Genomic DNA, 14,694 nt, shown 5'->3' on the forward strand with positions numbered 1-14,694 from the left:
CGAAGGTCCCTGTACATCCCTGACTTTCTTAGGGATTGAAATTGATACCATGTCTATGATGGCGAGATTGCCTGCGGCTAAAGTGCGGGAAATGTCTGCATTCATCCACCTGGTGTTGGGGGAGCGGAAAGTGGTTTTGAGGACCGTCCAGAAGCTTTTGGGGTACCTCAATTTTGCTTGCCGGGTTGTTCGGGCGGGCAGGACGTTCTGTAGACGTCTGGGTCTTTCAATGTCCGGCGCCAGCCTTCCCCATCATCGGGTGCGCATTACCACCGCTGTACGTGCCGATTTGACGGTCTGGCTCCGTTTCCTGCAGGATTTCAATGGCGTGTCCTTGTTTTTTGCGGATGAGGACATGGTGTGGCAAGTGCAGTTGTTCACGGATGCGGCGGGAGCTCACGGATTCGGTGTATTTTGGGAAGGTCGTTGGTGCGCGGCCGGCTGGCCGGTGCACTGGAAGGAGCAGGGTCGCAGCATAGCGTTTCTGGAGCTCTTCCCGCTGCTGGTTGCTTTGTATCTCTGGGGAGAGGAGTTTCAGAATCGCTCCGTCTTGTTCCATGTGGACAATATGGCAGTAGTCCACCTTGTCAATCACCAAAAGGCTCGTGACTTGCGTGTTTTGCGGCTCCTGCGCGCATTCATGCTGCGGTGTCTGCAATTAAATAATGTCTTTAAAGCACGGCATGTTCCTGGAACTTCTAATTGCATCGCTGACTCTTTGTCTCGCTTTCAGTGGTCCGAATTCCGCAAATTGGCTCCTGGGGCGGACCTGGAACCAACGGCGATCCCACAGTACGTATGGGACCTGGGGGATTGAGGGTACACCATTTGGTCGAAAATTCAGTGGCTGACTCCACAAGGCGGGGTTATGTGAAGGCCTGGCATGAGTTTCTGCAGTTTGGTAAGGATTTGGCGGGGCCAATCAGGGCCGGGTTATCTGATGAACAATTCCTCTTGCAGTTTGTTTTACATTTAGCGGACAAGGGCCTCTCGCCCACAACCATTTCTGGCAAGTTGGCTGGGGTTTCTTTTTATGGGCAGCTTTGGTGGGGGAGGGATCCTGTTGGGGGGGTGTTGGTTCGTAAAGTGTTGAAGGGTTTGTCTAGGCTTCGGGCTGGTGGTCAGCAGCTCCGGCAGCCGGTGACTTTTGATTTGCTCCAGTTGCTTTTACCGGAATTGGAGGTGTGTTGCCATGATGCTTTTGAGTGTGCCAAATTTCGTTTGTGTTTTGTCTGGTTATTCTTTGGGGCATTTCGGGCCTCAGAGTTGTTGGGGTTGCGGGGTAGGGTGGGTATGACCAGCAGTGAGGTGGTGTTGGAACATGACAGAGTGCGGCTGTGGCTGCGGACGTCCAAAACCGATCAGATGGGGAGGGGTAAGTGGGTGTTCCTGGGCAGGAGTGGTGTCTCTGCATGTTGCCCGGTGGGGGAATGGGAAGCTTTTGTGTCCTCCCAAAATTTTTCCCAGGGGCCCATTTTTTGTCATGCTGATGGGAGCCCTATAGTTGCACCTCAATTGTTGGCTGTATTACGCAAGGTTTTGTTGCGCCTGGGGAGGGATCCTGTTCAATTTGGTACCCATTCATTCAGGATTGGGGCGGCGACGGAGGCCGCTAGGTTGGGGTGGGATTGGTCACAAATTCGTCGCATTGGACGTTGGCGCTCCAAGTGTTGTGAAAAATATGTGAGAAAATAGTACATTTTTGCTTGTCTAACATTTCTTTTTCTCCTAGGTCCTTGGCCCTCAGTCGCCGGATCCAAGAGGAGGGTGTGGATCCTGGGGCACTCTTTTGTTAAACGGGCAGCTTTAGCCGCTGCCAGTCAGCTTTGTGGGAGATCACTTGGTTTAAACAGCATGACGCATGAAGTCTCCTGGCATGGAACGGGGGGCATGCGATGGGGTGGTCTTTTTCCCGCCTTGGCTACTTTGGTTTCACAGTGTTTGGGGGGCCCTCCGGATCTCCTGGTGCTGCATTTGGGCGAAAATGACTTAGTTTCACTCTCCAGTTTGACTTTGTTGAAATTAATGAAACAAGACCTGGAAATCATCAAGACCACATGGGTGAGCACCATGCTGATATGGACTGAGTTTGTGCCTCGTTTGCAATGGCGTGGGGCGAGGAGCCATTCCGCCCTGGAAAAGGCTCGACGGAAAGTTAATAGAACAATGCGACTTTTTTGTCACTATTTAGGTATCTACAGTTTGGATCATTACCATTTAAAAGTCTCTGAACAGCATTTATTCTGTGAGGACGGTGTACATCTGTCTTCATTGGGCATTTCTTTTTACCTTTTGGAACTCAGGGATTTGATTAGCAAAGTTCTTCAGGTGCAGTTGTGGTGTGCTCCTTCCTTTCCATTTTTAGGTGGGGCAGGAAAACGCTAAAGGTTTTCCTGGGTGGCGGGTTTTGCTAGTGGGGTGGGCAGCCTGGAGCGGGTTGGCCATCCTGAAGGGTAGCTAGTTGGGTAGTACTAGGGGTAGTAGGCAAGAGTTAGTTCGGGCTTTTGGGATTTAGGTTTTGTAGGCTCACTGTAGAGTTGAATTATGGTAAATAAATAAATAATGAATGTGTTCACGAAATTTATGATGCACCTGTCTTAAAATAAAAGTGGCCTTTCTTGCTCCTAAAGAGGTGTGGACAGTGATTTCTTGCGCGAGGGGGGACCCAGGGAGAGCTAGGCGCGAGCCGGTCTCTTCCTGGGTATGTTCGCGCGAGAGTCAGGGCAACAGGTGGGGTCTGATTAGGGGAGTAGATATAAGGGAGTCAGGCTGGCGGTTGGGAACTGCGTGGCGGGAAGCTAGGGAAGGGAGGTTTTGTTTTGCCCCACCCACCCTCCCTCTTTTTATTTTATTTTTTGGGTTTTTATTTTGCAGTGCTCTAGGTGCTGCTTTGTTTTTTAGGTTTGCCACTGTTAGGACAGGTGTCTTTGTTCTTTTAGGAGGCGGGTTTTGCTAGTGGGGTGGGCAGCCTGGAGCGGGTTGGCCATCCTGAAGGGTAGCTAGTTGGGTAGTACTAGGGGTAGTAGGCAAGAGTTAGTTCGGGCTTTTGGGATTTAGGTTTTGTAGGCTCACTGTAGAGTTGAATTATGGTAAATAAATAAATAATGAATGTGTTCACGAAATTTATGATGCACCTGTCTTAAAATAAAAGTGGCCTTTCTTGCTCCTAAAGAGGTGTGGACAGTGATTTCTTGCGCGATATGCCCTGAATGTGAAGGGCTGTGGGCGAGGTGTTAAGAAACACCGTTTCTGGGCTGCATGGGCCCCAGGGGGGCCGAGGTGAAAATGGCTCAAAGCCCGGAGAAACACCTGGCCCCCAGGGAGGCCGATTCTTGCAATCACCTCCCCCCAGCCCAGCCTCAGCTTGATTGCTTGGCAGGGCAGGGGTGAAGGAGAGGCCACACAGCTGACAATCGCTGTCCGGCCGCACAGCGAGGCTGCTTTCATTTTCTCTGTCTGTCTCCGTGCACTCTGTGGGCCGTTTTTTTCTCCCCTTTTCCTAGTCCACTCTCTGTGGGCTGGGACAGGGGAGAAAAAAACGGCCCACAGAGGGCACTGAGGCACCGGCCCTTCGGCCCATGCCCGAATGCCCGCCTTGCCAATCCGCCCCTGCGTCCCGCCCAAAAAATGTGCTGCTTCTGTCATTGTATCCAGATAAATAATATAACGAGTAGCATCGCACCTAGAACAAGGCTGGACTATTGGCTTTGTCAACGGTTGTTGTGCATAAGAGAAATAAGCAACAACTTTGGCTTTGTTGTACATAACATTGAAAACGCCTCAGTTCTGGAATGAAGAGATATACTGGGAAATAACTATAACTGGTCTCTTTAAAAGCAGTGAAGGCTTTTTTTTCTCTGTGTGGGCAAAAATGGAGAGCCCAGTAGAGACCTGTCTCAGCACCTGTGAGAAGTAAAGCACACTATTTAAAAACCGGGACATTTATCACTTTAACCCGGGCACTACGCAAAAACCAGGACATTTCTTTAATTTGCAGCAAAGTGTCGGACACTGCTCCAAAAACAGGGACAGTCCGGGGGAAACCGGGACGTCTGGTCACCCTATACCACCCTCCTCTGTGACAAGATAGGAATGGGCATATGCATCCTCGCTTATTGACCACAGCCTTTGAAAGGACCGGGCTGAAGACTAGTGCGCCTGACCTGTGTTCAATTAGCGAGGCTGCATTACTTACAGGGGGTGGGGTCCTAAAGTCTGGCAGGTAACTGAGGGCCAGGGCTGATGAAAGACAAGCCCGGCAAATAATTCAATGGCAAGCAAATGCGCACTAGTGCATGTGTCTGCAAAGAAAAGTACCTGACCGGAGGAATATTACGAATAAAATAAAGAGCGGTCAGGAAGTAAGGAGGAGTGGGGACCATAGCCCATTGAAAGGAGCTGCGGCTGATATTTATTGTGGCAGGACCATCTATCACAATAAGTAGTGGGCATTGGAGTTTTGTTTTGTTTTTAAATAAGCTTCTTCAGGGGTCACAGGCAATAACAACACATCTTTGTTGATATAAGGAAACCGAGAATAAGGAAGTTGCCAATGCTCCTATTGTCCCCACTTGAGAGGAGGAGAGTGGTAGGTGGGACAGCAGAAATCTCTTTTCATGTTGAATATAATCAGACAGATGGGATGGAGCAGGTGTAGCAGAGAAAATATGCTGCCAAATGCAGCTTTTGGGTTCACTCTCAGGGGGTGCGAATGACCAAAGGCCCTAACCCAGCATGCTACATTACAGTAGTTGAGTTGACTACCCTGCCCTCCATAGACAAATAGCCTGAGACCATGAGTAAATCATTATTAAATAGTGGTGAAAATCTCACTAAGAAAGTACTTGAAAGTATATATGGCAGTGCTGCCAGCTAGTTGGGAAATTAGTGGTTTACAGTTTAAAGTAAGTAAGGAAGATTCCCATCTGGTGGGTTTTTACTGGTTGAAATCGGTTGAAACCGATAGCAGGACACCTTAGTCATACTTTATATGAGCTCTAAAACTACTATCTTCTCCAGGTGTAAGCTGCGACAAGTCCACCTTCCTACATTTGGCAAGTCAAGTTTACCAAGGGTGCAACTTGGTCTTCCCAAATTTGTTTAATAATACCTGAGGCCTGTGGATATCTGACGTAAAATGCCGTGGCCTCATTGATGTTGATCAAGTACCCTTGATAACCATAGTACCAAGCACAAAGGCCTCCGCAAAGTCATCTGGTGCAGAGGGCAGTAACCTGCTGAGCGCTTACCTGTAAACAAGATTGCCTACCTTTAGAACTGTTGAGGAAACATGAGCATTAATCCATGGCCAACAGAGGCTTTTTGAGGTATTAATGAAAACACATTAAAAAAGACAGGCCTGCCCAAGAAAGGATAAGATTTTGCAGAATATTTGGATAAAGCACAGGGCAATGTACATGACTAAGTCTAACAGAGCTGCAGAAGGGCACACATGATATGCTTTGTGGTCCTTATCTGCAATGGTAGCATTTAGCTGCTTGAGGTAGTGGGTACTAAGTTTAAGTTGCTCTGCTTGTTGGACTATGCAATGTCTTTCCTAGATGTTATAATACTTTGCCCATAGAGCTTAGAAGTAACTTGTTGCATCCTGTCATGTATTGCCAGTTGTAATAGTAATTGTGTCGCTAGGAACACTGCCAGGTGAGATGTAGTACAGTGCACTTCGCAATGTTATAGTTACACCTTCTCGCTTGGGCAGTTTTTGCTGACACTCATTTGGAATGTATTATGCAGTTTCTCAAATGCCCTTTCCTGCTCAGGACACTGGTTTCACAATGAAATGGAATTCTCATAATCCGTGGTAATACTTTTCCCTTAAGGACAGCTTATGCTAAGAACAAACTGATTGTACAGTATGATGCATTCTTGAAATACCATGACGCTTGCCTGCTAAGGGCATTGCCTGCTGAATGCACTATGTTGCACTTTGTAATGCCTTTCTCTGCTTCTAGGTTTCTATCCTGTGAATCACACCGACTGCTTAACATCCACCATTCATTATTGCTTTGACGGCACCACTGGTGAGCTGGCCCATGCCTTCTTCCCCTCCAATGGTGAAATTCACTTTGATGACAGTGAATACTGGATCTTGGGCAACACTCGTTTTAGCTGGAAAAAAGGTAACGTGAATGTTGCGCCAAAGCGACAAGTCATGATCCAGCTCTACCCTCAATATTTGGGAAATGCCTGTATCTCATTTTAGTCTCCATAACTCTTTTGATACAGTGATTTAAGTCAGTGTTATGAAGCCATGTGTAGGCAATGCAAGACTTTCAGTACCAAACAGATGATACTGTTTAGAACAAAACTGTCATTTTAAATTAATATTTTTAGGTTTGTTAAGCATGTCTGGACCCAAATACAATGTGCAGGGCTGTGAATAGAATTATCTTTTTCTCAGAATTAGGATCTTAGTTTTTGTCCCCATTCAAGCACATGAAAGTCCCTCATACAGAGGATAACAGGCTACAAAACGGGAGAGATGTTGGCTGGGTTCCTTGGCTTGTTTTCCTGCTGGAAATGAGCTGTCATCAGTGACCATTTGAAGAGTCACCTTTGACAGTTCAAGAAACTATGGGGCACATGCATCAAGATAGGCTTTTGCGATTCCTTAATTGCGATTATTAAGGATTCCTAATTAAGGAATCGCAAAAGCCTATGCATGTAAGAAATGCAACAAAAATAGCGATTCCTAAATATTCCTTAATTGCGACTCACAAATTGCAAGTCGCTATTAAGGAATGGCTTCCCATTCATTCCTATGGGCCTTCAGGCCCATAGGAAACGAATGGGAGATTGCATGCGCAATTTGCGAGTACCCAATAGGTACTCTCAAAATGCGCATGCAATTTCAAGGGTGCAAGGGTGCCAAAAGGACACCGTGTTGCACCCTTGAAATTGATATGTGCACCCATGTTGCACACACACATGCCCCAAGGGCATGTGTGTGTGTAACCTGGAACTTTGAAAAATGCACTTTAGTGCATTTTTCAACGTTTTCGCTCAATACCATCAGGTATTCGGTAATTAGCGGACCCTAATAGCGAAATTGCTATTTTAAATGGCATCTTGCATTGCAATCAAGGCATCACAAATGGCGATTCCTTAAATACAATCGCAATTTGCGATTTTTGCATTTGGGATGATGCATCCCAAATGCAAAAATAAAGGTCCCAAAGGGGCAGATTCTGAGAATCTACCTGTTTGCAACCGGTTTTTCCTTTGATGCATGTGCCCCCAGGTCTTTGGGCACACATAGACATTAAAAAGCAGACAATAGGTAGGACTCCTGACTTTCTTGGACATTAGGGCAGTGTCAACAACATCATGGATATGTCTATCACCGAAACCCTGTCCCTGCTTTGTTAGTAATTTTTGGGGAACAATAAACTGCACTATGCCCTGAAAAGAGGTGACTATTGCCAGGGAAACCAGCTCAGTGCCCAGCTCAGATCTTTCTTCAGGATGCGAATTGCAGTAACACAGTGGAAGCCAGGCTGCTGGTCCGAGACTGCACCGGGGACTCAGTCCTTGCAGCCCAGATCTAGTCTCAACAATAGCTGTAAATCCGTAAAGTAATCCATGGTGTTTCCTTAATTATTTTCCATGCAATGTGACTGTTGTATAGTGCATTTATTCTCAGCCTGTGGTCAGTGGAACCCTGGGGGCCTGCAACGCCTACTCAACAGACCCACAAATGTCTAGAAAATTAAACTGTCTCACACAGTAACACTGCTCTCCCTGTACTTACACAGCTTACCCCGCAATCACAAGACCCTACACTCATGCAGAGACACCGCTCACCCCGCACCTTGCAATTTACAAAGGCGCACACTCGCAGACACCTCTCACGCTGCTCTCACACACCAAAACTGCTCTACCTGCCCTAACAACGGCACACAGCTCACTCTGCTCTCTCATGGACACACAATTCAACTAATCCTGCACTCAGTCTCACTGCACAACCCGAACTCACACAAGTACACTGCTCACACTGGCTGCTCTAGCGCTTGGAGCCATTCTCCAGATGAAGGAACTGGATTGTTTCAAAATGAACGCAGCCAGTAACATTATGAGTTGTAATTGAATTTAAAAAGGTTTGAATGTACTTCAATTTGGCAGCAATTTCGATATTTGTGTGTTTAGAGGAGCCAAGGGTGACTCGAGGACTTGTTTGTATTCGTGTGGGCACTGTGGAGAAATAAAATGAGCTACAATTTTAAAGGGCTTCTTTTCTTTAAATCCGGAGAGAGCCCTACATAATGCACTACATACCTTTATTCTTCGACCTTCTGTGTTAGCCTCTCTTCTACCTCTTTTAAGCCATCTGATACACCCAACTTCTAACTGGATTTTCACTCACCTGGAAATGATGATAGGGATGTATGACGGTACGACACGTACCGTCACAACGCGTGCTTTTACAACGCGTCCGTTACAACGCAAGTCGTTACCACGACTTGCGTTGGGGGCGCAGATTGAGAATAGTATAATTTACTATTCTAACACCAGTCCCCCTGGACACTAGGGAATGTGTTGGAATAGTAAATATACTATTCTTAATCCTCTAGCGCTCTCCAGCGCAAGTCGTGGTTACGACTTGCGTTGTAACGGACGCATCAAAAAAGCACTGCGGAGTAAAATCCGCGTTGTAAAGGATGTTCCCCTGATGATAGGAACTTTTTAAATAACTTTTTGGTAATGTTGGGAAATGACTAGTGAGCAGCAACTACCATATCATCTCCTCTCCATCGATAACAGCAAGTTGAAGGGGAGATAAGGGATGTTTTCCCTGATTTAGATGTTTTTTGATGGAGACTGTTCCAAGTGAATGTAGGAAGAAAGAAGGAGCATGTCTAGAATTGCAAAAAATGTTAGGCATATTAATCATCACTAAAGTGGGAATGGCTGGCGATCTCATACATGCTGAATGCTAAAAAAGATTTGAATACACACACACACACTCTCTCTCGATTCAAGGAGAGACAGAGAGAATGAATGAGACAAGAAGGGATAGGAAGGAAGATGAGGAAAGAGTAAAAGAAAGAATGAGGATATGCTACTGTATTTCTCATGAATTATTAGAGATTTTTTTGCAGGTTAGTGGCAGCATAGTCTGACAGACCTAAGCTATAACACATCCTCCTACAGCTCGCGCCCTGATAATTACCAGGAGCCAATTGTTGATATGGAGTCAATAGCTAATCCCGATAGGCAGTTACTTTGGACACCATTCCCATGCAGTGCTAATATAACAAACACTCACTTCTCAGTGGCTTTGGCTGCAAATTCTTGATATAAACTGGTGTGTTACAGAATTCAGCCTTTCAAACTATATGAACATCTGTTAATCTAAAGCCTTTATATAGAAATCCTCTACCCGGGACCAGTCCTCATAATGCACCGGTCCTCACAAAGATAGTGTTCATCTGGCTCCGTCAGGGTTTTCCCACGCTATGAGGACTGATCCGGTCCTCACAGCGTGTGTTTTACATACATGTTCAAACACACGCAGTTGGAGACTGCTGTAAAATAAAAGCTACCTTTGCTGCAATCCTCTTCGATAAGAGCTTGCATGATCGTTAACTGCATGGCTCACAATTCCCCCCTCTCACGTCTCCTACCTCCAGCTGTACACTACAGCCAGTTCCACGAGCATCTGCCGTATCAGAAGCCAGAATGGATCTGAGGGCAAGGTAGACCCTTTTTATGCTATTACTTGACAGTGCAGCTGCAGCCTGACAATTATGTGAGAACCACCATGACAGGGGCTTTGCCTCTGCTCACTTGTTGTGGAGACATGAGTACATGTTTTGATTGGGCAACTATGTGTGCTTCCACAAAAAAAGTGCTTGCCCTCCACACAGCTGTGATCATTTTGTTTATTTGTCCAGCTGCCTGAGCTTGAAATTTCAGTGGCAATACCATTTTCATTCTATTAAAGTGCCTTAGAAAACTAGATAATATATGATTGTTTTTCCTCTGGCAGCAGCACAGCTGGCCGGAGTCACTCCTTAACATATATAGATTTTTAGCTTTGGCTGGACATTACATTCATAAGCCGGAACTATTGGCATTGCCAATGCTTGTTCTGTAGTCCAACTTCTGATTCACCGAGAGGGAGTATATTCGGCAAGCCATGAAGCTCCATTATCTGACATGCTGCACCACATCAGATATAAACAAGCATTGGAAATGCAATAGGTCTCGCATTAGGAAAGTTTGAGCGATTGGTATTGTAAATGACACTTTTTTTTATTTATGTGTTGGTTTTGAAAATAACAAAATTATTAGCTTTGTCAGTTACAATGTCAATAGTATTAACTTTCGCAAATGTGACACCTATAGCATTTGTAATGCAATGTGTGTTGTATTTACGTGACTTAGATGTATTGATATTACAAATAACAATGGCTTTTAATTTTGTAAATAATTACTACTTAAATAAAAGTTATTGTAATTTATAATGGCAATAGCTTAAATGTTTGTAAATAACTTTTCTGAAGATTATGTTCAGTGTATTTTATTGTGACGAAACTCCAAGAACATTGCATTTGCACCTACACACACACAGAGACACACACACACACACACACACACACACACACACATACATAGATGTGGTGGTGGTGGATCTGGGGGGATATGGTGGTGGTGGATGTGGTGGTGGATGTGGTGGTGGATGTGGTGGTGTTGGTGGATGTGGTGGTGTTGGTGGATGTGGTGGTGTTGGTGGATGTGGTGGTGTTGGTGGATGTGGTGGTGGTGGATGCGGTGGTGGTGGATGCGGTGGTGGATGTGTTGGATGTGGTGGTGGATGTGGTGGTGGTGGATGTGTTGGATGTGGTGGTGGATGTGGTGGTGGTGGATGTGGTGGTGGTGGATGCGGTGGTGGTGGATGCGGTGGTGGTGGATGCGGTGGTGGTGGATGCGGTGGTGGTGGGTGTGGTGAAACTGGTAATGGATGTGGTGGTGGTGGATGCGGTGGTGGTGGATGCGGTGGTGGATGTGGTGTTGGTGGATGCGGTGGTGGTGGTGGATGTGGTGGTGGTGGATGCGGTGGTGGATGCGGTGGTGGTGGTGGATGCGGTGGTGGTGGTGGATGTGGTGGTGGTGGATGCGGTGGTGGTGGAAGTGGTGGTGGTGGAAGTGTTGGATGTGGTGGTGGATGTGGTGGATGTGGTGGTGGATGTGGTGGTGGTGGATGCGGTGGTGGTGGATGCGGTGGTGGATGTGGTGTTGGTGGATGCGGTGGTGGATGTGGTGGTGGTGGATGCGGTGGTGGATGTGGTGTTGGTGGATGCGGTGGTGGATGTGGTGTTGGTGGATGCGGTGGTGGATGTGGTGGTGGTGGATGCGGTGGTGGTGGAAGTGGTGGTGGTGGAAGTGTTGGATGTGGTGGTGGATGTGGTGGTGGATGTGGTGGTGGATGTGGTGGTGATGGATGCGGTGGTGGATGCGGTGGATGTGGTGGTGGTGGATGCGGTGGTGGTGGTGGATGCAGTGGTGGTGGTGGATGGGGTGGTGGTGGTGCATGTAGTGGTGGTGGATGCGGTGGATGTGGAAGTGGTAGTGGATGTGTTGGAAGTGGTAGTGGATGTGTTGGATGTGGTGGTGGATGTGGATGTGTTGGATGTGGTGGTGGATGTGGTGGTGGATGTGGTGGTGGATGTGGTGCTGATGGATGCAGTGGTGGATGCAGTGGAATTGGTGGTGGTGGATGCTGTGGTGGTGGTGGATGCAGTGGTGGTGGTGAATGGGGTGGTGGTGGTGGATGGGGTGGTGGTGGTGGATGGGGTGGTGGATGTAGTGGTGGTGGATGCGGTGGATGTGGAAGTGGTAGTGGATGTGTTGGATGTGGTGGTGGATGTGGTGGTGGATGTGGTGGTGGATGTGGTGGTGGATGCGGTGGTGGTGGATGCAGTGGTGGTGGATGCGGTGGATGCGGTGGATGTGGATGTGGTGGTGGATGTGGCGGTGGATGTCATGGTGGATGTGGAGGTGATGTTGGAGGTGATGTTGGATGTGGCGGTGGATGTGGTGGTGATGGTGGATGTGGTAGTGGATGCGGTGGATGTGGTGGTGGTGGATGCAGTGGTGGTGGATGGGGTGGTGGTGGTGGTGGATGTAGTGGTGGTGGGTGTGGTGGATGTGGTGGTGTATGTGGTGGTGTATGTGGTGGTGGATGTGGTGGTGGATGTGGTGGTGGATGCAGTGGTGGATGTGGTGGTGGTGGATGCGGTGGTGGATGTGGTGGTGGTGGATGCAGTGGTGGTGGATGCGGTGGTGGTGGTGGATGTTTTGGATGTGGTTGTGGATGTGGTGGTGGTGGATGTGGTGATGGTGGTGGTGGTGGATGTGGTGGTGGATGTGGTGGATGTGGTGGTGATGGATGCGGTGGTGGTGGGTGTGGTGAAACTGGTGGTGGATGTGGTGGTGGAGGATGCGGTGGTGGATGTGGTGGTGGATGCGGTGGTGGATGCGGTGGTGGTGGTGGATGTGGTGGTGGTGGATGCGGTGGTGGTGGAAGTGGTGGTGGATGTGTTGGATGTGGTGGTGGATGTGGTGGTGGTGGATGTGGTGGTGGTGGGTGTGGTGGTGGATGTGGTGGTGGTGGTGGTAGATGTGGTGGATGTGGATGTGGTGGATGTGGATGTGGTGGATGTGGTGGTGGATGTGGTGGTGGATGTGGTGGTGATGGTAGATGCGGTGGTGGATGCGGTGGATGTGGTGGATGCGGTGGATGTGGTGGTGGATGTGGTGGTGGTGGATGCGGTGGATGTGGATGTGGTGGATGTGGTGGTGGATGTGATGGATGTGGTGGTGGATGTGGTGGTGGATGTGGTGGTGATGGTGGATGCGGTGGTGGATGCGGTGGATGTGGTGGATGCGGTGGTGGATGTAGTGGTGGTGGATGCAGTGGATGTGGAAGTGGTGGTGGATGTGTTGGATGTGGTGGTGGATGTGGTGGTGGTGGGTGTGGTGGTGGATGTGGTGTTGGTGGATGCGGTGTTGGTGGATGCGGTGGTGGTGGTGGATGTGGTGGTGGATGTGGTGGTGGTGGTGGATGTGGATGTGGATGTGGTGGATGTGGCGGTGGATGTCATGTCTAGCGCTTGGACGCCTCCGGGCAGCAATTCGCACTGTATAAATTCACATCCTATCCTATCCTATCCTATGTTGGATGTGGAGGTGATGGTGGATGTGGTGGTGGATGTGGTGGTGATGGTGGATGTGGTGGTGATGGTGGATGTGGTGGTGGATGCGGTGGATGTGGTGGTGGTGGATGTGGTGGTGATGGATTGGTGGTGGTGGTGGTGGATGGGGTGGTGGATGTAGTGGTGGTGGGTGTGGTGGATGTGGTGATGGTGGGTGTGGTTAAAGTGTTGGTGGATGTGGTGGTGGATGTGGTGGTGGTGGTGGATGCGGTGGTGGATGTGGTAGTGGTGGATGTGGTGGTGGTGGATGCAGTGGTGGTGGATGCGGTGATGGTGGTGGATGTTTTGGATGTGGTGGTGGATGTGGTGGTGGTGGATGTGGTGGTGGTGGTGGTGGATGTGGTGGTGGATGCGGTGGTGGTGGATGCGGTGGTGGTGGATGCGGTGGTGGTGGTTGTGGTGAAACTGGTGGTGGATGTGGTGGTGGATGTGGTGGTGTTGGATGCGGTGGTGGATGTGGTGGTGGATGCGGTGGTGGATACGGTGGTGGTGGCGGATGCGGTGGTCGTGGAAGTGGTGGTGGATGTGTTGGATGTGGTGGTGGATGTGGTGGTGGTGGGTGTGGTGGTGGATGTGGTGGTGGTGGATGCGGTGGATGTGGATGTGGTGGATGCGGTGGTGGATGCGGTGGATGTGGTGGATGCGGTGGATGTGGTGGTGGATGTGGTGGTGGTGGGTGTGGTGGTGGATGTGGTGGTGGTGGTGGTGGATGTGGTGGTGGTGGTGAATGTGGTGGATGTGGTGGTGGTGGATGCGGTGGATGTGGATGTGGTGGATGTGGTGGTGGATGTGATGGATGTGGTGGTGGATGTGGTGGTGATGGTGGATGCGGTGGTGAATGCGGTGGATGTGGTGGATGCGGTGGTGGATGCAGTGGTGGATGTGGTGGTGGATGTGGTGGTGGATGTGGTGGTGGATGGGGTGGTGGATGTAGTGGTGGTGGATGCGGTGGATGTGGAAGTGGTGGTGGATGTGTTGGATGTGGTGGTGGGTGTGGTGGTGGATGTGGTGGTGGATGTGGTGGTGGATGTGGTGGTGGTGGTGGATGTGGTGGTGGATGTGGTGGTGGTGGTGGATGTGGATGTGGTGGTTGATGTGGCGGTGGATGTCATGTCTAGCGCTTGGACGCCTACGGGCAGCAATTCGCGCTGTATAAATTCACATCCTATCCTATCCTATGTTGGATGTGGAGGTGATGGTGGATGTGGTGGTGGATGTGGTGGTGGATGTGGTGGTGATGGTGGATGTGGTGGTGGATGCGTTGGATGTGGTGGTGGTGGATGCGGTGGTGGTGGATGGGGTGGTGGTGGTGGTGGATGGGGTGGTGGATGTAGTGGTGGTGGGTGTGGTGGATGTGGTGATGGTGGGTGTGGTTAAAGTGTTGGTGGATGTGGTGGTGAATGTGGTGGTGGATGTGGTGGTGGATGTGGTGGTGGTGGATGTGGTGGTGGATGTG

The 14,694-nt window shown here is 49.2% G+C and overlaps 1 protein-coding gene across 1 annotated transcript in view; it reads left to right on the forward strand.

Annotated features, from left to right (window-relative positions):
* The window catches only part of MMP23B (matrix metallopeptidase 23B), a 166,506-nt gene that overhangs the window by 57,854 nt on the left and 93,958 nt on the right, over nt 1–14,694 (forward strand). Inside the window, exon 4 of the mRNA XM_086921489.1 lies at nt 5,973–6,140. Within this exon, the coding sequence (XP_086777615.1) occupies nt 5,973–6,140 (168 nt within the window). The remainder of the gene's footprint in view (nt 1–5,972; nt 6,141–14,694) is intronic.

Source organism: Lissotriton vulgaris, chromosome 5 (genome assembly GCF_964263255.1).
Source record: "Lissotriton vulgaris chromosome 5, aLisVul1.2, whole genome shotgun sequence".
NCBI lineage: Eukaryota > Metazoa > Chordata > Amphibia > Caudata > Salamandridae > Lissotriton > Lissotriton vulgaris.